This window comes from Strigops habroptila, chromosome 14, assembly GCF_004027225.2.
Source record: "Strigops habroptila isolate Jane chromosome 14, bStrHab1.2.pri, whole genome shotgun sequence".
In the NCBI taxonomy this organism is placed as follows: Eukaryota; Metazoa; Chordata; class Aves; order Psittaciformes; family Psittacidae; genus Strigops; species Strigops habroptila.
Window position 1 is genome coordinate 6,010,848 of NC_044290.2, and position 20,843 is coordinate 6,031,690.

Sequence of the window (20,843 nt, forward strand, 5' to 3'; positions counted from 1 at the left end):
TGGGGGTTTCTGTCATGTGGCAAATGTTAGTGGTCCAAGTGCACAGAATATATGTTATATAAATAATGCAGCAGTATAGTTTGGTGTATTCGCTCTGCTTTCTGCAGGGAAGCCTCAAGCATTATCTTGACCCAAATTGTACATGTAAATCCAGGAAATAACTCTTCTGCTGCTCTTAAAAGAGCCGTAAAGAAGGTCTTGGCTTTGAGAACACCAGCGTTCCTTTTTATTCGAGAAGAGAATAAAGCTTTGGAAAATAGACTGTGTGTACACTGGGATGCTGATTCATGTGGGATTGCTTAAAGAAGAGAAGGTGATCCTCTTCCCACACCTCTGCAGCAACCAAAGGACTGCAGGGTCAGCTTAAACCATCACTGCTTCAGCCATACCCTGCTACAAACAATGGCTTTAATGGATGGATGCTCTGAGAAAATCACCACCGCTGCTTCTGCTGCTGCTGTTGTTCAGTTTTATTTGTTTTCTTTTATTAGACAACTGCTTTCCATTATAAATAAATAAGGCATGAAGGTTCTCCATACTGTTACAGAGCTGGCAGCCACGGTCGTGCGTGCGGCTCCTGATGCTTCTCGAGTTTGGGGCCATGGGGCACCTGAAAATGCAGAGCGTGGAAGAGCAGAGTGGATGGTGGAGGGTGGATTGAGGAGGAGACCTCCGGAGCGGGCATGGTTTGGGCATTGCACTCCTGCCAACTTACCTCCGTGGTCCTCACTTTAACACAAGAATGTGTTTTGGGGGGTATTTTTGCATTCTTTCCATGGGGAGTGAAAGGAAAGTGGCTCCTCATAACATCAAGGCCCTAGACTGGAGGATAATTACATTTTAAGAGTCTTTCCCGCTCCAAAGCTGCGTGCTCATTTATTCATGGCAGGGTTGCAGAATTCCCAACCATTCACCCAAGGTTTTGGGATGTAAGCTGGTGAAAACAGAACCAAATCTTGCCTGGAGCTTCTCCAGGCAGGTACAGAATAGGTAGCTTACACTGAACTGCTTCATTTTTGTGGCTCTATGCTCAGGGTGTTGACTAAGCTGTAATGAAATGCTGCTTCTCTGCCTAAAACATGTGTCTGACCATACAAGGTTCGTGAACGATGGAAACTGGTGATTCCTGAGACTTGCAGTGGCCTTTTGGCTGTGTGTTTGCATGTCTGTGGAAGCAAAAGTGAGGAGATTTCAGTGCTGGGAAGTGAACATGAGAGGTGACAACCTTTGGAGACAGGATCTCAGCCAAGAAAGGTGATTTTCAGCAGAAACCCTGAAATGTGTCCTCTCGACTGGGGAGATGTTCAGAGCAAAAGTGGGGGGATAACGTGTGGTCAGTGCTACTGCCAGGACCAGAGCTCCTGGCGCTGGGAGATGCTTTATCCTTCTGCTTGCATGCGAGTCACTGGTGGTCAGTTCTGCAAGCCCATGCAAGCTGTGTTTAAGGAGTTTGCTACAACGGGGCAATGGCAGCCTCTTGAAGAGCACAGCACAGAGGGCTGCTACCCAGACCATGGGATGAAAGCGTGTCTGTGATACTGTAATAGCACTTCTCGTCTAGCTTATGGGAGAGCCCTGGTCATCAAGTTCCTACCAGGCACAGTGCTTCACCTGGGCTGAAATAGGGGGGGCAGATGTAAAGCGAGGAAATCCCATGTGCCTACAAAGTCTGGAGGGTATGGACCGAAACACTACGCGACGCTGATGAAGACAGAACAATCATCTGTTTCTCTTCAAGTTTTTCCAGTTGCAATGAGCTTGCATTGTAAAATAGCTGAAAAACCTGACTGGTAAGAGAAATGGCTTCAATAGCAAGAACATACTGCCCTTTGGGGAAGGGGAAGGCGTAGACGGAACTCTCTTGGGTACAAGCATAGGTTCTTAGCCATAAAACCAAATTGGGCCAGTGTGCTGCAGCAGCCCCTGGGGTTCTGATGGCTTTTGGTTTGACTTTGAAAGGCTCCAGCTGTGGCAGGATGCTGGAGGACATCCAGGCTTTTGCTTGCAGATAACTGGGCTGTAAGACAAGCTGGAAAGGGTGGAGGAGGTGATCCGTGTTCTTTGTGGTGTGGTTTGCTGTTGTGATGTCTGGCAGCGGCAGTAACTCATGCAGAGATCCATCGTACGGTTTCTGGAATCCTCTAACTACAATGTACAATTGTCCCAACGAGTTGTCCAGAGCTTCCATAAAGAGAATGGAGTCTCTGTGACGTTGTCTTGCTTGTAGACCTCTCAAACCTTCAAAGCAGAGGGGCCACGTGGCGTTTCCTGGGGCTTGAAGAGAAGACGTGGCTGTTGCGATTGCACATGGGAGTTGCAGAGAGGCAGGGCTCATTTGCTGCTCTTGTTTTTCACCTTTGTGGCGTTGATGTCTGCTTTTGTTTTCTGGATGCGGGAGAAGATCTCCTTAAAGAGAGCCTTGTACTCGGGCTGGCTCTGCTCCAGCCGCTTGTCCACAGCCTCCACGTGTTTGCTGATGGTCTTCTCCATGGTTTTCCGCTCTTCCAACTCATGTCCCTCTCCTCGGAAGTCTCTGAAGGAGCTGTCGCGGGAGATGGGGCGGGACGTTTGGACCCCTGTGTGGCGCACACTGTCCTTGTGCTGCCGGCATTTGCTCAGGAGCTCTTCATACTTCTCCAGCAAGGCATGGTACTGCTCATCCACCTCCCTCAGGATGGACATGCCCCTCTTGCGCACGTTGTTGGCGTGCAGCGTGTAGTTGCCCTCGTGCCTGCTCACGGCATCCTTGGTGACGATGGCGTTGAGGGCAGTGTCACTGCAGCTCTTCCGGACAGGGTGGTTTGGGGAAGGTGTCATGGATGGCCCATGACTTTTTCCTCCTTCCTCCTCGGAGAGGTCGATGTAGTCGGCTTCTGGGGCGTTATTCAGCGGCTCGAGGAGGGCCTCGGATAAGTTGTCTTCTCTGCTGAGCAAATACTTCTTGACTTGTTTCATCTGTTGTAGCTCCAGGAGCTCTGCTTCCAGTTCCTTGATGCGCAGTTTGCAGTTCTCCATCTCGCACACCCGCTGCTCCAGGTCCGAGTACTCCTGGATAACAGAGGTGTATTCTCGCTCAACCCTCTCCTTCCGCTGCTTCTCCTGGTTGACTTGGGACCTGAGGGAGTTCACCATGGCTTGGAGACGTTCGTTCTCCCTCTCCAGTGGCTTCTGGTTGAACTCTGTGGAAGAGCTGTGGATCTGGAATGCGTCCTCATACCTGAAAGGGAAGAAAGACCCTTGACAGTGTCTGACCAAGTGACAGTCTGTGAGGGACTCCTTGTGTCCTATTGTCATTAAGTGATTCCACTGATGCCCAGAGCAAACCTGAGCTCATGGAGTGAGATATGCCTCTTCCATGTGCCAGGAGACCAAAAGACGTGGCTGAGGCCCTTCTGCACACAGAGACCAGTCTCTGTCCCAGAGAACCTGCAGTCTCATTTGATAGCAGTGATCCAAGACAGGAGGGAAATGAAACCCTAAAAGGTAGAAGACTCATCTGGTTAACAGACAAGCCACCAATGTTGCCATGAAGCAACAATGAGCGTTCAAGTTCCACCAGTCTGAGCTGAAAGTAGGAGGCTTTCAGTGTTTCCTGCTGCAGTTCATCAGCTACTCACTGCATGGAGTTCACCAACTACTCGCTGCATCAGCCAACAACCCCAAACCCCAACTAGCCAAAACCCAGACGTGCAGGCTCTGCTGTCCTGTGTCTGGGAGGTGCTCCAGAGAGCGTGGGAGAGGATTCAAACAGCAAAGGAGGCAGGTAGAGGCTTTAGACATGGTTGAGTTGCCCCTTCTTTGTTGCCTGGGGAGTGGTAACAAGCACTTCCCCCTTCCCTCAGCTTCTCCTCCTCCTCAGTGAAGTGCCCGTGGCATCCTATGTGGTTAGAACAGATTGGAGAAGAGCAAGCACCGTGGCCTCCCCTGGGAGGCAGGACTGGTGGCGCGGGGTATTGAACAGATTCCCAAGTTATGGAAGGGCAGCCTGACCTTCAGAGCCAACTGCAGAGCTGCAACTGAACTGAGGTCCTGAGGCACTGGGGTGTAGTGGGACTTGGGAACTGGGGGGGGAAAGAACCACAGAGACATTAAGTGGATTTTGCTGGGGGTTAGATTATGGCCTCATAAACAGCCCCATTGCTGCTGCAGTAGGAGTTTCTTTTGTTCATATCCTCTGGCAGAGGATGCTGTCAGTAACAAAGTTTATCGATTGCTTATCTATTTAAAGAAGCCTCTATTGTGGACAGAGCTGAGCAAGAAATGCCCTCACGAGGTCAGTGAATGAACACAGTGCGTGGGTTTTAAGGAGGATCAAGTGTGCAATAGTGCTGAAGGTGTCTGTACAGCACTTGGCAGCACATGGTGTATCTTGGTGTGTGACTGGTGCTCCTGGGGGGATACCGAAGTCACACAGGACAAAATGCACCATCTCAACTGGTTTTAGTGAGCCAGAGGTGCTGGTTCTGTGCTGGGGGGGAGCTGCAAAGGGCAAATGGGCTGTGCTGGTGTGGGAAGGGAAGCTGTGTAGGCAGCTCGAGGTAAGGGTCCTCTTCACATGATGCATTACTGAATGGGCTGTATGAGGAGAGGCTGCTTTGAGCTACCTGGAGCTAAAGCAATGTGTCCTTGTCTGGTGTCTGTTCCCACACAGCTCCTTGCCAACGTGCCAGGAGAGTCCCAGCCCCTCCAGGCAATGCCTGTCCCCTGCAGCCTGGCTCAGTGCAGCTGCGTGAGGCATCCAGGTCCTCCTACCTAGCTATTGCCCTCTTTGAAAGAGCTTCTATCTCCCCATTCGAGGCATCACTGATGCTGCGATCATGAAGGCTCTGCTTTGCCACCCGCATAGACAGGCAGGGAGGAGAGAGGGAATTTCTTCCTTCACCTCCAGCACTGAGGTTCTGAGGCCTGGAGGGGTGCATGTGGGGTTTTGTGCACCCCCAGAGGATCTAACCCACTGCATCCCCTGTCCACAGGCAGAGGAGGTGGGGGAGAAGGTTGGAGGGGTTGCTATAGGCAGGGGTCCATACCTGGGGCTGGAGCACAGCTCCTTAAGGCAGGGGAAGGTGTGGATGGTTCGGCGCCGCTCCCTCTTCTCCCGTCGAATGCGGAGCTGCTCCAGGCTCCTCATCTCCTCCACCTGCTTCTGCAGCTCCTCCACTTGGTTCTGCAGCCCCTCGATTGTTTCTGTCAAGCTACAGAGAGAGGAGGGGGCACGAGTGAGGAATTGGGCACTGCAGGTCCTTGAAAGGTGTGTTTTCCCTATAGAGAAAGCCAGTCTAGGGGAGATGCTTCCATTTTCTAGCATGTGGGCTGGGAGCATGATAGTGCTTGGTGTTCATGGCAGTGGTTGGTCTTTCTCTGTGTGATCTCACTTGAATGGGGGTGTTTGCTGTAATCCCCCACCTTTTTCTACAGTGGCAAGGGATATTGAGACCCTCTGTCCTCAAATCAGTTGGCTAAAGTCACCTGTGGAACATAAGCACTATCCTGGAATATCTCTGCAGTAAAAGCAATTTACTCTCTTCCTCTTGTGTATCATGTAGAGATAAACACAGAGAGACCAAGCAGAGATTTAGTTGTGTTCTGGCTGTGAATGCAGTTTGTAAAACTCCCTCTCAGCACAGTCGTCTGCAAAAGATGCTGCATTGCAAGGACATGGCTTAGTCTATTGTTTCCAGGGATGACCTTGAGTATGGGCTTGTTTTAGGAAAGAAGTATTATTGATAAACTGGTGTTTCAGCATGGACTAGCCAGGGTTTCATTAGATGCTGGATCTGTGCCTAGTGTTGCTGCCGGGCTGTGTGCTGGGGACCTCCCTGATATCATTATGTGCCTCTTCTTCAAGGAAACACATCAGAGGAGAGGCTGCCATGGCTCCCTCCTGGCAGCTTCAGACACTCCTTTATCCAGCCCTTGTCCCAGGGGTGTCTGTGCTGTGGTTGACCTCTGCTAAACAGCATCAGTGCAACAAGCTTGTGTTGTAAATAGCTGCAAAACCTGACTGATAAGAGAATGGCTTCAATAGCAAGGACACGCTGCACTTTGGGGCAGGGAAAAGGGGAGATGAAGGTCTTTTGGGCACAAGCATTGCTGCAGAGGGAGGAGGGGAGGCTGTACCACTGTATCTTCTGTTGGGATGTCTTGCTTTCCAGCACGAGCTTCTGGTTAGCTAGCTCCAGGTCCCGTGCTGTCAGGTCCAGCTGCTCATAGACTTTTGCATGCTGTTCGTTCATCTGCCGCAACGTCTCCAGTTGCTTGGTCAGGTACTGCAGGAAAAAGCCAAAGAGAAACACTCCACATCCCAAATCCGGGTTGTTTCCCAGCCAGAAACCCCTACAGCCCTTGCTCCCTCTAATAGTGTGTTCTGTGGCTGATTTATCCTCTGCCTGGTTGAAATATTCATACCCCCTGCTCACTGTGAGCAGTTCTGTGTCTAAAACAAGATTGAACTTCCCCTGCCCTCTGTGAAGGGCACTAACCTCAATCTCTGTTCAGCTGCTCTTTTATTCCCAGTACCCACAGAAAGCTGATACCCCTGGGACCATGACCCTTCACTGCAGTTGACTGAACGTGGCCGGTTGGTTGCTGGATTGTCTGACAGATTGATTGCAGGAGCTGCAATTCCTTGGGAATTCAGGCGAAAGCTCTGAGCCTGTGAAATGTGAGGAGACCTGCAGCTCCGGTGTGTGTGCAGAGCCTTTGCTGTGAGCCTGCCACTGCAAGCTTTCCTCCTGCAAAGACTGGGCATCACTCTTCGCCAGGACCAGATCCCAAATCCTACAGTGAACATGCTCCTGAAGGGCTGCTGAAGAGATGGCTAAATCCATCCACCAGTGTCCTCAGGCATCAGCTGTCAGATCCCTGCAGCCACCCTGTGCTGCTCTTATCATAGAATCAGAGAATGGTTTGGGTTGGAAAGGACCTTAAGATCATCCAGTTCCAACCCCCTGCCATGGGCAGGGACACCTCACACTAGACCATGTCACCCAAGGCTATGTCCAACCTGGCCTGGAACACTGCCAGGGATGGAGCATTTATCTCTTCTCTGGGCACCCTGTGCCAGTGCCTCAGCACCCTCACAGGGAAGAACTTCTTCCTCATATCTAACCTGAACTTCCCCTGTTTAAGTTTGAACCCATCACCCCTTGTCCTATTGCTACAGTCCCTGATGAAGGTCCCTCTCCAGCATCCTTGTAGCCCCCTTCAGACACTGGAAGCTGCTCTGAGGTCTCCACGCAGCTTCTCTTCTCCAGGCTGAACAGCCCCAGCTCACAGCCCTGCCCTGTGTCCTTTTAAATCAGGGGGGTTCCAAGCTTTTTTAACTCACAGATCCCTAGAAGTTTTCCAGTGGATGAAAAACCTCTTGGCACAGCAGGTTTAAGCCTCTAAGATCACTTCTATGGGCTCTTAGAAATACTGCCCTGACCCCAAAGGATGCTTGAAACACTGGTTTAGATTGCAGCTCCTGCAGAAAGAGCTATTTTATGCCTCTAACAAAAGGGGCTGTGTTATGGGGGTGCCCAGGGGCCAGCTGGGAACAAACGTGATTATGAATAACTGGAATGAAGGGAAAGCTGCAGCAGAGCAAAGGGAAAGGAGTGTGGAGGCTGGTGGATGGGCAGGGAAAGGCCAGACGTGACCCAGATGCAACCTGGTGCCAAAATCTGGTGTGCACATCTGGGCAGGGGGTGGGGATGTGTGAATTGGGGAAATACCAGTTAGGGGAGGAAAGGGACCCTCTCCAGGGCTGGGATGAGCTCAACCAGACCTTAATCCATCCCACTTCAGGCACATAGAGAAGATACTTTTAACTCCCATGCCCTTTGGCACATCCTTTCTACTGGCATCTGAGCTGTTGGCATCAGTGGAAGAGCCCCTTCCCCACCACCACCCTTAGGTGACAGCAGTGGCTGAGCAGCTCCATCCCCACCCCTATCCCGACTGTGTCCCTACCTCGATTTCCTGCACTTGCTCCTCGTTGGTGGCATACATCTGCTGCAGGGAGTCCTCCAGCTCCTTGTTACGCTCCAGCAGCGTCTTCCCCAGCTCTGCGGCCAAATGCAAGTCTGGAAAGCAAGATGGGACAAAGCTGCTGCAGTTCCTGTGGCTCCTCAAATGCCACCACATCAGACACAGGAATGCTTTGCATGATATTGATTTTATAGGCAAGTTTTGACACGGATGCATGCTTATGGGACAGACAGGATCTGGCCTCTGTCATCCTGGGCTGCAGGAGCAAGGGGAGGCTGAGATCAGGACATCTTTCATGCTATGATTTGGTGCTTGGCTGGCTGCATAACCCTTCTGCACTGCACACTGCATAGCCAGGGTCAGGCCCATGGGGCTTGACTGTTGCAGGTGCTCAGCACCTCCATCCTCCATATCACCAAATCCTGTAGGGCTGAAACGGACTCAGCACTTATCAGAATGAGAGCCTTGGGGATGCTCTGTAAATGCTGCTATTATCTCTAATGAAGGGAGTGCCTTGCCTTTGCCCTCAGCCTCCATCCATCGCTGCTAATAGACTGACATGAGCAACACAACCAAGTGTGGCCCCAAGGGCTGGCAGCATCTCCCGCTGCTTGGGCAGTGCTGTGCTGGGGCTGGGGCTCTTTCCTTGGGGCAGCTCCAGGGTGAGGACAAACCACTTTATGTTGCTCCCTGCCACCTCTAAACACCCTTTGGAAGCTGCTGAAATAGTTGGACCTAGGAGAAGTGCAGGGGCAAATAGATGACAATGTAGTCAGCTTAAAACACTGGGTTTGCTGTCTCCTGGGTAAAGAAAAAGCCTCAAGACCTTGTGAGTCCTTTGGCCAAAGCGTGAGCACATCAGGTGATGCTGTTTGTGGGCCTGGGATGGCTCAGCTGGCTCTGATAACATCCCTTTGCTCTCACAGAAATTGCTTGTCTTTTTAAAGCCTAAACCGATGAGCATGTGGGTTTCTGGTTTTCCTGGTTCTTTTAGAGGTGAGTTTCTAGGTCTTACAGTGGCAGCCTGAAAATCTGACCTCCAAAAAGGTAAGGTAAAAGGTCCTGGTGTGTGTTTCTCTCTCTGGTATGGTTATTATGCAGTTTTAGATACTTAAGGAGTGGCAATCCTGCAGTGTGTGAGGGGACCTGGGTCTCCTGCCCTGGCATTTTCTCAGCCCATCAGTGCTCCTCTCTAGTTTGCAGCTAATTGCGTTTTGTAAAGGCTCTGCCATGGCTAAAAGCAGCTGTGATTTCTTCTGGGGGTTAATTTGGCCGTGTAGTTCTTTAGGAAAGAGGGATATTTGGTCACTAAGGCAAGAAAAAAGGGGATCAGGATGCTTAGAATGTATTCCGAGCATGGGAAATCACTGATCTCTCACACTTCAAATGGCACATCACAAACTGAGGCTCACACTGACCTCTTGGACACGAGTCCTTGCTGGGACGAGTGTTGTTAGTGCTCTCAGTGTTTGGGATGGGGCTTTCCTGATGGATAACACTGCACTGTTGGAAGTGCTGGTGTGTTACTAGTTTGGGTGATGCCCATGTTCCTTTCCATGCAGCTCCAGGGGTGCGGGAGGGCTGGCTCCCAGATGTGCTCCAGCCAGCAGCTGCTCAGTGTGCCCGGAATCTCCCCTCCACCATGGGCATGTGCTCTCCAGCTGTGGCCCGCATTGCAGGGTGTTATTCTAGGCTGTGACCTTCTTAATTATAATCCCCATCGTTGCACAGGGACCTGGTCTGAGGGTCGCAGCTATCAATGCAATCAAGACATTGGCACGTTTCCCCATGGACTTTTCCACCTATTTTCTTCTACCAAGCACTAAATTTCTCCTGTTTCCAAAGTGCCCTTGGGAGGTTGAGTGTTTGCTACACCAGCTGGGGACAGGGAACAGCCAGATGCCACCAGAGAGGGAGGACAATGTGTGCCTTTAAGCTGCTTGGGGCTGTATTTTAATGGCACCACCACCTTTGCCAGAACTGGTGTTGTTGCTGGAGACCAGCATGTTGCAAATCACATCCCTTGCAGCAAGCAGGGCCCCGGCACAGAGGGCTCTGTGCTGCGCTCCAGGTAATGACTCAAGTGTGTCCCCGTCCCTGCGGATTACACCAGTGCTCTCCCACCATATGGCATCCAATTTAATCAGCTGGGGTTGAGTTAAGTGGATTAGGCAGTGCAAGATCCTGCATTGTAATTTAAAGGGCTCTGTCAGCAATAATTTAGTGGGGGAAAATGGGCAGCGTTTGGGGACGGGTGGGAAAGAGGAGAGAACGGGGCTGAGCTCCGAGGAGGAGATTGATTCTTCGTTTCCAGTTTGAGCGTAAGGGCCTGGGAGACTCCAGGCTGGAAGGACATGAGGGAATTGGTTCTTTTAGTGTCTTTTAACTGCCTCAGCTGCTGTCACACACATACATTCACTCCCTCTGCCTGCCAGACAGCCCGAGCATCCCCAGTAATCCTGTCTCATCCACCCCCTTGTGCCTGAGTCCAACCCAACCTGTTGGTCTCCCCCAGGCTGTGGGACCGTGGGGATGCTGCATGGAAGTGCTTTAATGTCGTCTTTTAGACCAGCTCCCTCTTGATCTTTGCACTAATTGTGGCTCTGCAGGGGCTGGGGGAGCACACAGCTCCTCTCCTTGGAGACCACAGACACCTGAGGCTGAATGGGAAATTTCAGTAAGTTTGGGGGGAAAAGGAACAATTTAGGAGCTTGGGGATTTTCTATGGATAGCAATGTGCTTTCTCCATGGTTTGTTGTATTCCTCTGCTTCCCCACTGCCACATCAGCCAGCGCTGTACGACTTGCCCTAATTTAGCAGATATGCTGATGCCTCCCTTCCCCCTTCTCTTCGATGCAGAAGGAGAAATAAAGTGGTTGGGAGCGACTCTGCAGCGTGTGTGCTCCATGTGCCTGATCCCTCCGCAGCCTCTGTGCTGAATGTTGTTGAAATGGGCAACATCCAACTTAAAAGATGGGAGCATTGGTGCTGCCCAAATCCTGTTTGGGAGAGGGCTGCGGATGCAAACTGTCCTGGGCACCAAGTCCTTTGGCTGTCAGTAGCACAAGTGACACCAGCCAAGGAGACACCCCATGTCCCCACACAAAGAGCTGTGCCTATGGAATGGAGGGGAGGGACGGAGGCTGCATTTCCCTGCAAGCTTCCACAGGAAAGGCGCTGAGCAAGGAGGGAGGGGAAGAGAAGAGAGACCATATGGTGGGAAGGGAGCGGGAGTTGAATGCCAGCAGTGCTTGGTGGAGGGGAGCATGGCTGGGCAGCACGTGCAGGAGCAGCCGTCCTGGAGCTGCCGAGATCAGCAGCAGCTCAGCAATAATTCTGCTAGCTCTGTGCCACTGAGGAAACCTGGGAAACAAATCCTGATCCAAAAGCTGTACCAGGTTGTGTATGGCTGAAAGAGGCTGAGAAACACGCTGCAGGGTATTCCCCCGCGGCAGCATCCTGTGGCAATGCTGGCACAGGCAGATGTGCGCTGCATGGGGCTGCTGTGGAGCTAGGCACTTGCAATGAGGCTCAAAGAGGGTTTGGAGCCATTCCTGCCATCCCAGTGCTGGCCTGCATCTGCTGAGCAGAACAGACCATGCTTGGAAGGGTTTTTTACCCCTAGCATCTCCTGGTTGTGGCTTCAGGGGAGCACAAGCTTGATGCCAGGCAGAAGAGGTTTCGGCTGCTCTCTGCATGGTGGTGATCTGGTGGCTATTCAGATGGTCCCCAAAAATACAGCTTCTGGAGGAAGCCACCATCTGGAGCAGCCACTTTGGGCTTTCCCCCATTGCCTCTCTTGCAGCAAGGGATTCATTTGTTCAGGCTGTGAGAGAACATGCTGCTGCCCCAAAAACGGGTGAGAGGGATGGTAACCTTTACACCAACCCAGTCCCCATCCTCTGAGACAGGCAGGGGGTGATGGAAGTCCTTTGACTTGTGGTGCCAAAAAGCAGAGGTTTATGGTGCATGTACTTGCAGGTCCTTTTCAGGTAAGCATCTATGAAGGAATTACTTGTAGTCCCCTCTTAAGCACGGAAGGGCTGCTCCTGCATATGATGAATATGATGCATATGGTGCTACTGCAGATGATGAATTCACCTGGTTCAGAGCAGGGAGGAACTGCTCTGGTGTGGAGGTCTGGAAGAAGTTTAGGTTGTTTGTTAGCTGATGGATGGGGTAGGTTGAGAGTTAAGAACTGATGTTTAATGCTGTTGACGTTTAGTTTAATTGCATTTGCTGTCTGCTCCATTACACACGAATACTTAGAGTCAAGGGTAGGTGCAATTATTCCTTTCAAAATCTAAATAAATGATGCTGTGCTGGTTTATCCTAGGGTAGGGTGTGCTTGCCATTCATTTATTTTTCTTCTTAGTTGAAAGGGATTGTGCTGTCTGGGTATATTACAATGAAGATCAGCTTTTGTATATCACTTACTGCTGCTCCATGAGAGGTGAAGGAGGCATTCTGTGTACTTAGCCCTTTTAAGCCTTTGCAACAGAATGTGCTGGGGTGCAAGGAAGCCAGTGGCATCTGACAGCATCTTGCAAACAACCTGGAAATGCCTTTTCAATGTGCCCATTCCACAGATGATAGTGTTTCCCACGGCGAGGCAGAGCTTTCAGAGAGCCACCAGTGTTACTGCTGAGGTGTGGATTCTCCATCCCTTTTACACTGGATAACTCCAATGTTGCTGCCCAGTTCAGCTTTGCACTTGATGTTCTGTGTGTTTCTTAAGGGGACCTGCCTTTTTGGAGTACCGCAAAGGCAGGGTTTGCTTTGCAGAGCAGCCCAATGCAGCAAGGGGGAAAGATGCCCCTGGAAGGGCTGGTGAGAGCCGGCGAGGGGTGTGCGTGAGGTCTCTGGTAGCACAGCCACCTCCTCCCTCTCCTCCCTTCAACCTGTGGCTGTAGCTGGGCTGAGCTGACGTTGGTCACACGAGCGTTTCTGTTGGATAATGAGATTTGCTGGATTTCCTGCTTGCTGCTTTTCTTCCTTTCTTTCCCTTTTATTTCTCTTGTGTAATATGTTACGTACCCCTGAGCTGCGTTTGGCTTTGCAGTCGTCCCTGGTAGGGGAGAGATGTGGTTTGCAGGGGGCAAGGCAAGAACAGTGGAATGAGAGCAGCTCCCTCGGTGCTGCCTGTGGTCCCCTGAGCAAAAGTGGCACCACCAAGGAGTGAAAAGCCTGATAAGGGGCTCAGGGGTGCAGCAGCTGTACTGTGCTGCAGGGAGGCCCTCCAGTCTTGTCAGCCCCTGCAGCTCCCTCCCTTGCTTTCTGTATTTTTCAGTCCTGTTCAGTATTTCCATTCCATCAGCTCTTTTAATTCACAGATGGTCATCAGGCTTTTTATTTGATTAATACTTGCCTTTTCTTTCTGCCCTCTTATCTTTCTGTGCCCCAAAGCTTCACCTATACATTAACATTTGAGACCTAGGGTGGTTACCTCTGCTTCTAAACTGCATGTGTCTATACAAACACACACGCAGCAGTCCCATCCCTGTGCCCACAGCAATCAATGTGCATTTTGCCAAGTTGCTAGAGCATGAAAACACGGAGTGTGTTATCAGACCATGGTTTGGACCCCAGCTGCGTCTTTCCCTGCTGTTCTTTTATCTAAATAGCCTTGGTGCTTGCGTTTGCCTTGTTAGGCTGAAACAGTCATCTCAGAGGCTCTGATAGTGCACCTGGATTAGAAAGTGTCCTAAATGAATACATACAAGTGGAGTTGTTGAGGAGAAGCACTGAGGAAAGAGGAGAGGGAAAGGCAGCCAGTGCTTTCCTGCATGTATCCCTCCTCCGGGCAGCAAAGCTCCAACTAATTAATTATGTTGGGGTGCAGAGAACCATGAATAGAAGCTTTGACTCTTTGAAAGCTAAAGGCACAGACGTGGATTGCTGCCATGTGGCAATCTCCTCTCCCCTGTGTGTTCTGTGGGCAAGGAGGTTGTAACTGACTCAGGATGGACGAGGAGGATGAGCATCAGGGAGACTTTACGTGTTGGCTGCTGCTGCTGCACCACAGCACTGTGCATGTGCTGAGCCCCGAGCAAAGGTGACCTGTGAAGGACGGGTCCGTGCGCTCGTGTGGCAGGGAACAGTGCCCACAGCAATGGGCTGCCACAACCGGGTCAGCTCTCGTGCTCACACAACGTGTTCTCCTACTCCGAGCCTTTGCCAGCCAACTCATCGGCCCTTGCTGGACCACTGATCCCGAGTGGTTCGGTCCCTCAGGGAGCAACCGAGTTCCAGCACAACTGCCACTTGCACCAAGACCACCACCAGCACCACGGCTGCTGGTTACTCCTGTCTGCTGCTTCTCATGTGCCAGAGGCATGTAGGTACAGAGAATATCCTTCTTCCACAGCCATGTGTGACAGCTAATGCAGAAAACAGCCTGACCCTCTGCAGCAACACCAAAAACCTGCCCACCTCTTCTCTAGCAGCCCCTCTGCTTGGCTTTAAAGTGTATCATCTTGCATGCTGCTGCCCCACCACTGCTCCCTTCCCATCCACTGCTGGGGAATGCTCTGAAGCCCTCTTCCTCTGGGTGCTAAGCTCACACACAGCCCAGCACCTGGTACCCTGGCTGTGGGTACCGGCTGGAGATGCTGCCCATGTGGGAAGAGGTCCTGAGCTCAGGTGAGTGATGGATTTGTGGAGCTATGCAGGAAGAACGCAGTGCTGTTGCCTTCCAGCCTGCGTTTGCAAGGAAAGGAAATGATGAAATTCTTGATGGTGGTGTTTATGTCCATCACTAGTCCTGAGCAGGATGCAGGGCAATGCCTCTTTCAGGAGCCCAACATCAAAGCCAGAGGCCCTGAAGCAGCTCTGCTGCAAAGACTGATGCTCAGGGGGACATGCTGCACTTCCCTTGTTCTGCCTCATCCTGCAGAGCCCAGTGCTCAGCCACCACCTCCCAGGCCAATGTGCCTTCCCAGGACCCAACGCTTGCTTGCAGGCCAAGAAAACTTGGAGCACGGCGTGATAATGTCCTTGCTCCAGCTGCATAACTGGAAGAGGTCAGCATGGACCTGGATACTTCACACTCAGACTGAATCCTTCAGGGAGGAGACAAGTTAACTGAGCAGTGCCAGGGCAGCTGCACTGCACGTGGGATAACTTAGAGGGACTTCACAGAAGGCTGCAGAGGAACAAGCTGTTTAAATCATTAAATGAACTGTCTTCTTTTGGAGAGAAGGTTTGCAACTGTGTTTTAAATATACATGGAAAAAACTGGAACAAACTCTAACCTAAAATCAATTTAAACTGCCCAGCTATGAAAGACCAGCAGTTGTGTAACATCTGTCTCATTCCTCCGGGGTATTTTGTATTGGAGAGATTTTCCTGAATTCTTGACTCAGATATGTGTTTTTGAGCAGGTCAAATAGAAGCTTTGGAAGCCCTCGTGGTGTGTTTGGTGTGAGCACGTAGATCTGTTGGAGTCAGGTGAGGTGGGAATATACCACTGTGCTGCTTTGGGAAAGATCTTTTAGCAGAGGAGTGTGTGCAGGAGTGAGCTGTGTGTTAGCATAAGCACTGGCACAGCTTTCAGCAGGAGCAGGGTCGGACCCTGGTGCTGTCACAGCTCTACATGGCTCCTGGCTGCCCCACAGTCAGTGCATCTCCCCTGTCACCAGCCAGCGCTGGCTGGTACAGGAGGAAAGAAAGAGGGTTGGAAAACGCTGGGATGGGAGGAAAAGCCTCTGATTGCAGGGTGTTAGCGGCTGGTGCCTGGGCTCCCAGTCCCTCGGGCTCAGGGCTGCTGTGGAGGGAATGTCCTTCAGGATTTGGACCATAAATCCTTCGCGCATGGCCTTGCCAAGGAGAAATTCCACTGTTAGCTGATTGTTTCAGGATGGGAGACATGGAAAGCTCTGATTTATGATGTTTGGGGTTAGGGTTCTTTTTCCTTTGCCTCTCCTTTTCCCTTTCCAGCAGTCCCTGTAATTCTGCTCCCTCCCACAGCTGGAATTATGTGCCTGGGGTTCAGCAGATGGAGAAAGGAGCTTCTGTGAGAAACCAGGAGGGAGATCCTGGTAGTTGCTGGGTGAGGCTCTCTTATGCCCCTATTTCTTGCTGTCTTCACATAACAGGGGAATTTTTATTCTAGTAAAATGCATACATACATGTATATATTCTTATATTCCTTTGCTTTTCCTTCCCAGATTTGGAGGCTCTCATCCCCTCTTCAGGCTAACCTAGCTGTCATCTTATTTCCTTGTCTCCTGTGACTTTTCTATTCCCTCTTGTCATTCCCAAGCAGCTCGGCAATTAGTCACTGAAAACTTTCCACTTCCATAAGCTACCTGCTGTACTGCACTGCTAAATAAGTAAGTGGCTCAGCTACTGCAGGCAAAACTCTGTCCTTCTGGCTTGCCACTGGGAAGAAAGGACAGCGAATTAACTGCTGTGCTGCTGGAGGACAGGCGAGCTGCATGGCTTGTCCTCTGAGCGGGGATAACTGCATCATGAGGGACTGAATTTGGGGTACCAACTGCTCCCCAGCACAGTGAATCCTCTGGGGAAGCTGATGGTGAATTGCAGCTCTATGGAGCACCCTAGGTTAGGCTGGGTGATGCAAGTATGGGTGCTAGTGGGTGCTAGGACTGAGTCCCTGGCTTCACATCAATGTCACCGGAGCCTGGTGACCCTGTGTCTTTATATGGATGAGTTGGGAGTGGTGCAAGCTCAGCACCTTGTGTCATTTTCCTTCTTAGCATTCAAGCAATCAGATGCTTGGCAGGAGGAGGAGGAGGAATTAAAATAAGAACCTTAAATCTGGAGACCTTTAGAGGTTACAGCTATAAAGTCCTAAGCCTGCATTGCAGATGGTTTGGCCCAAAAGTTTCTATGGCTGAGGATGATCAGTCTTGCAGTGGCAGTGAGGTGATGTGCTGGTTCTTGTGATACCTCTGTTCCTCTGGCTAACTCAGAGCAGTGTAAGGCTGTTTTATTTACATGGGAGGGATTGCCCCAGCACTTAGGTGGTATTTAAGCTCCAGACACCATAAGGTTGGCCTTAAGAGCCCTTCTCTTGGGCTGCACCTTGCTCTTCTGCTTAGACTGGAATGCTGGCAGTGGGAAGATCAGGGAATGCAGTGGGGTGACTGCGAGAAGGGCTTCTCTTGGGAGCTTGCTGCAGGGGGAGATGAAGGCTGGAAGTGGCTGGATCTGGTCTCTGCTCTGTTTGGATCCAGATGTGATTGAGTTGGCACACAGCCCTTCTGCACACAAATGCTTCTGATGAACAGAAAAGGTGTCCCCACTTATCCCCAGCTCAGACTCTCTAATTTTAGCTCATTCATTCTCTCAGTGTATGGCTGCATACTCTGAGCACAGGGTATGATGCAACTGGAGCCACATCATCAGTTCCCAACGGCTGGAAAAGGCTCATCATCACTGTATTCTGGCTTTAACGCTGAGAGGCACAGATTCCCCAGCTCATGGAAGGTGAGGCTGTGGCTGAACCAAAGCAGCACTGATACCTGATCATGCTTAGAAAGCCTGGCAATAAGCAAAGCCAAGCAATCAGAGCTCCATTTTTACCCCTTTCTTCAAACCAGAAAGCCTTTCCAGAGGGAACGCCATGAGAATGAAACACCTCAGAGGATACCACTACTGTTTCCATATTACTTCTAAGTATCTTGGCTGGGATTTGAGTCTCTACTTCTATGTCCTCAGGCATCCTGGTACAATGCCTTCAACCACACAGGCTTACAGCACACTAGGAAACAGGTAAAGGAACCTGAAAGCCACCAGCTTCACTGAAGGAGCCTTGAGGCTGGGGACCAGGTCTGGCTGCCTCCAAGGCATGTGGTGGATGCAGTCAACCACTGTGGGTGCTTTAGCCAGGGGGAAAAGAGGGATTTGGGTTTATTTTCTTGGAAAAATCAGTTACTTCAACAAGAAGTTCTCTGGAGGATGAGGAGCAAAGTAACAGGTACTCAGAGTGGAGCTGGAGGTATGATTTCCTCTGTGGTGCTAAAATGGTTAATTGACACAGTCATCACGTTGCTCCCAGTTAAGCCATCTGTTGCTTAGCAAACAGTTTTGGATGTAAACGTAATAAATATTTGATGCTGTGAAATGATGATTAAAGGCCCAGGAACCAATTGGTTCCCAGCAGAACCTTCTCTGCTCTCCTCGCTCCAAGAGAAACAGCTCCAAGGCTGTTTCTTGTTTCGCCCACCCCTCACTCCTAAGGAATAGTCTCTAAGCCTCTGCTTTTGTCCTCTGCTTCCCTGGTACTGCTGCCAGGCGTGGGTTTCTGTGCGACCCTGGGCTGTTGGCATGCTGATCCTCTTAGTAATGCTGGTCCATGCCCATGCTGATGGGATGTCTTGCACTCTACTTCCACCCCCCCTTTCCAAACCAACAGCTCCACAGCTGTGCTGTCACCAGAGGCCTCTGGATACTGCTACTGCTATAATGCGAAGGCACAGTGTATGTGGACAAAGTCTAGCACTGCCCTTCGTGATGCTTTGTGCATCATGCAAATTAATTACGGTTGTAATTACCCCGTAGGACCTTTCCAGTTGGCTGGTTTTAGTTAAAGGCTTCCTCATCCCTCCTCCTGTGTTTGTGCAAGCCTGTGCAGCCCCCGTTCGTACAGGAGGCTGCAAATCCCACCGCTGGGCTTTGTTTTGGGTCTGTGTTTTCTTCCAGTCCTGGATGTGCTCAAAGGTGGAGTCTGTCCCCAGCATCAATCCATCATGTGGAGGCAGTTATTCTGCATTACGCTGCCGGGACAGAGCGAGGAACCTGGCCTGCAGTGGGAAGGTGGCTTCATTGTTGTGAGCCAGTTGTAAGGTGCAAGTGCTGACTCATGAACCTGTCACCAGGGACGGTGTTACACTCAAAATCAATCTGTCCCACGTTGTCCAACAATCCCTACATTCATCCATGATTCTGCTCTTCCTCAGCCTGCATCCCGCCCCTGGAGCAGTGCCCAGGCCCCTTGTGAGCCATGGGAAGACGTCACCCAGCAATGTGTATTTCTGAGCACTCAAAGGCTGCACTGTTTATTCAGCCGATAGCTCCATCTCCGTGCTCTGCTCTGGCTTCATCTGTTGTTCCATAGACCAGGACCCAGTATCCCGCTATGGATACTTCCTGTTTCCTGATAAACTGGGGGTTGAAAACCAGCTGCAGCGATCCCTGGGGAGCTGGTTTCATTCCTTGCTGGGCCTCTGCCCTGCAGCTGAAGTTGTGTAAACTTTCAGTCATGACATAATGTCCTGGAGCGATGGTGGGCAGAGGCACTGCAGCTGGACCGCGGGGCCCTGCTGACAGCCCAAAGCACATCTGTAACTGTACCTAGAATGCAACGCAGCGGGGAAGTACTGGATTCAGGGAGGAATCCTTCCCTATGGATTGACTGAGCAGTTTGGTTCACTCCTGGGCCGATTGCCACTAAGCAGGACTTCTTCCAGTTATTTACTTACTGCGTGTTGAGTCAAAATGTTAAGATAAGGAAAATGAAATTTAAAATAGATGCCCCAAATACCCAAAGCCACCAACTGCCCAGCCTCGGGATAAGCATTACATAGAATTAATGCAAATGTAGGTACAGCTGCTTCAAAACAAACTACAAGTGAATGTTATCTTCTCCCAAAGCTATTTTTGCTGTTTGAAACTTGGCCTTGGTTTTGTCTTTTCCTCCATCCCAATTTCTCCTGCTTTTTGGCTGATTGCAAAAACCTCCAGAAGTAATGAGGTGACTTAGAAGCGGAAGATCCCTTTGGATTTGGGCTTGGCCAGCAAAAGCTTTTGAGAGATGCTTTCAGCATAGCAACACATTATTTTTGATGTGTTAATTCCTAACTAGTGTGCGTGCTAACCCTACCTGCAACTGCTCTGACATGAAAGCAATGTCCTAACTACCCATCTTTGATTCTGCCTGCAGCAAGTTTTCTGGGGAACCAGCTTCCCCGTGGATGTAACACACCAGGTTTTTTTTACCACCCCAGTGCTCAGGACAGACCTGCTCTCCCTGCCTCTATCCATTGGATTTAAACTTTCCACAGCCAGGACAGTGATTTGGAGCAGCAGAGATGAGATTTCCACGGAGATGCCGCCGCAGGATGAGGCGCTGGCTTTGCCAAGCACATACGATGCTTGAGAGAAGGTATCCCACCCTCCCGAACCCGGGATTTGCTCCCTTTTCTGCCTCCGCATCCCCCCAGCCCGCCATCCCTGGCAGCTTGCGGGGTGTCCCCATCCTTACCCTGCTCCAGGTCCTGCTGGTCGTACCAGGGCTCCTCTTCCTCGCTCTGAAACTCCTCCATCCTGTCGGCGCTCAGCATTTAGCACCAGCGGCCCGGGGAGGCGCGCAGCATCCGCCAAAGGGGACCCCGCCGCCGCCGCCGCGGAGCGGAGCGGGGAGGGATGCGGGCAGGGATGCAGGGATGCGGGCGGGGATGCGGCCTCGGTGCCCGCGCCGGGAAGAGGGTGGCACGACGTGGCAGCCGGTGCCTTGCCGCTGCCCCGGCTCTGCCTGCCCGGGCCGGCGGCTTCCTCCTGCCTCCAGGGCCGGGGGAGGCTCCGGAGGGGATGAAGCGGGGACGTGGCGGCCAGGGCGGGGGGCACGGCTTGCCCGGGGCTGGGGGATGCACAAAGGAAGGAAGAGGGCCCGGCGCAGCCAGGCAGATCCTCTCTCCGCAGCTCGGTGGAGACCTCTAGCATGGAAATGCTGCAAAGAAACCCGGCGACAGGGAAGGGGGAGGCGAGGAGAGACCAGCCTCCTTCTCCTCCTCCTTCTTCTCCTCCTCCTCCTCCTTCTTCTCCTCCTCCTCCTCCTCCTCTCCGCCCAGCCCTGCCGCGGGCAGCGGGCCTGGGGCTGCAGGGAGCGGGGTTTGGGGCTGGCAGGA

General features: G+C 51.5%; 1 protein-coding gene across 1 annotated transcript; it reads right to left on the reverse strand.

Moving 5' to 3' along the window:
• Nucleotides 1-452: 452 nt before the first annotated feature.
• On the reverse strand, nt 453-20,673 carry CDR2L (cerebellar degeneration related protein 2 like). Its single transcript, XM_030506435.1, has 5 exons — nt 20,201-20,673; nt 7,954-8,066; nt 6,118-6,266; nt 5,028-5,192; nt 453-3,217 (listed from the first exon to the last, which is right to left on the reverse strand). Exons 1-5 carry the CDS (start codon nt 20,277-20,279, stop codon nt 2,332-2,334), a joined length of 1,392 nt encoding a protein of 463 aa, XP_030362295.1. The 5' UTR covers nt 20,280-20,673; the 3' UTR covers nt 453-2,331.
• Between the last annotated feature and the right edge of the window lie 170 nt (nt 20,674-20,843).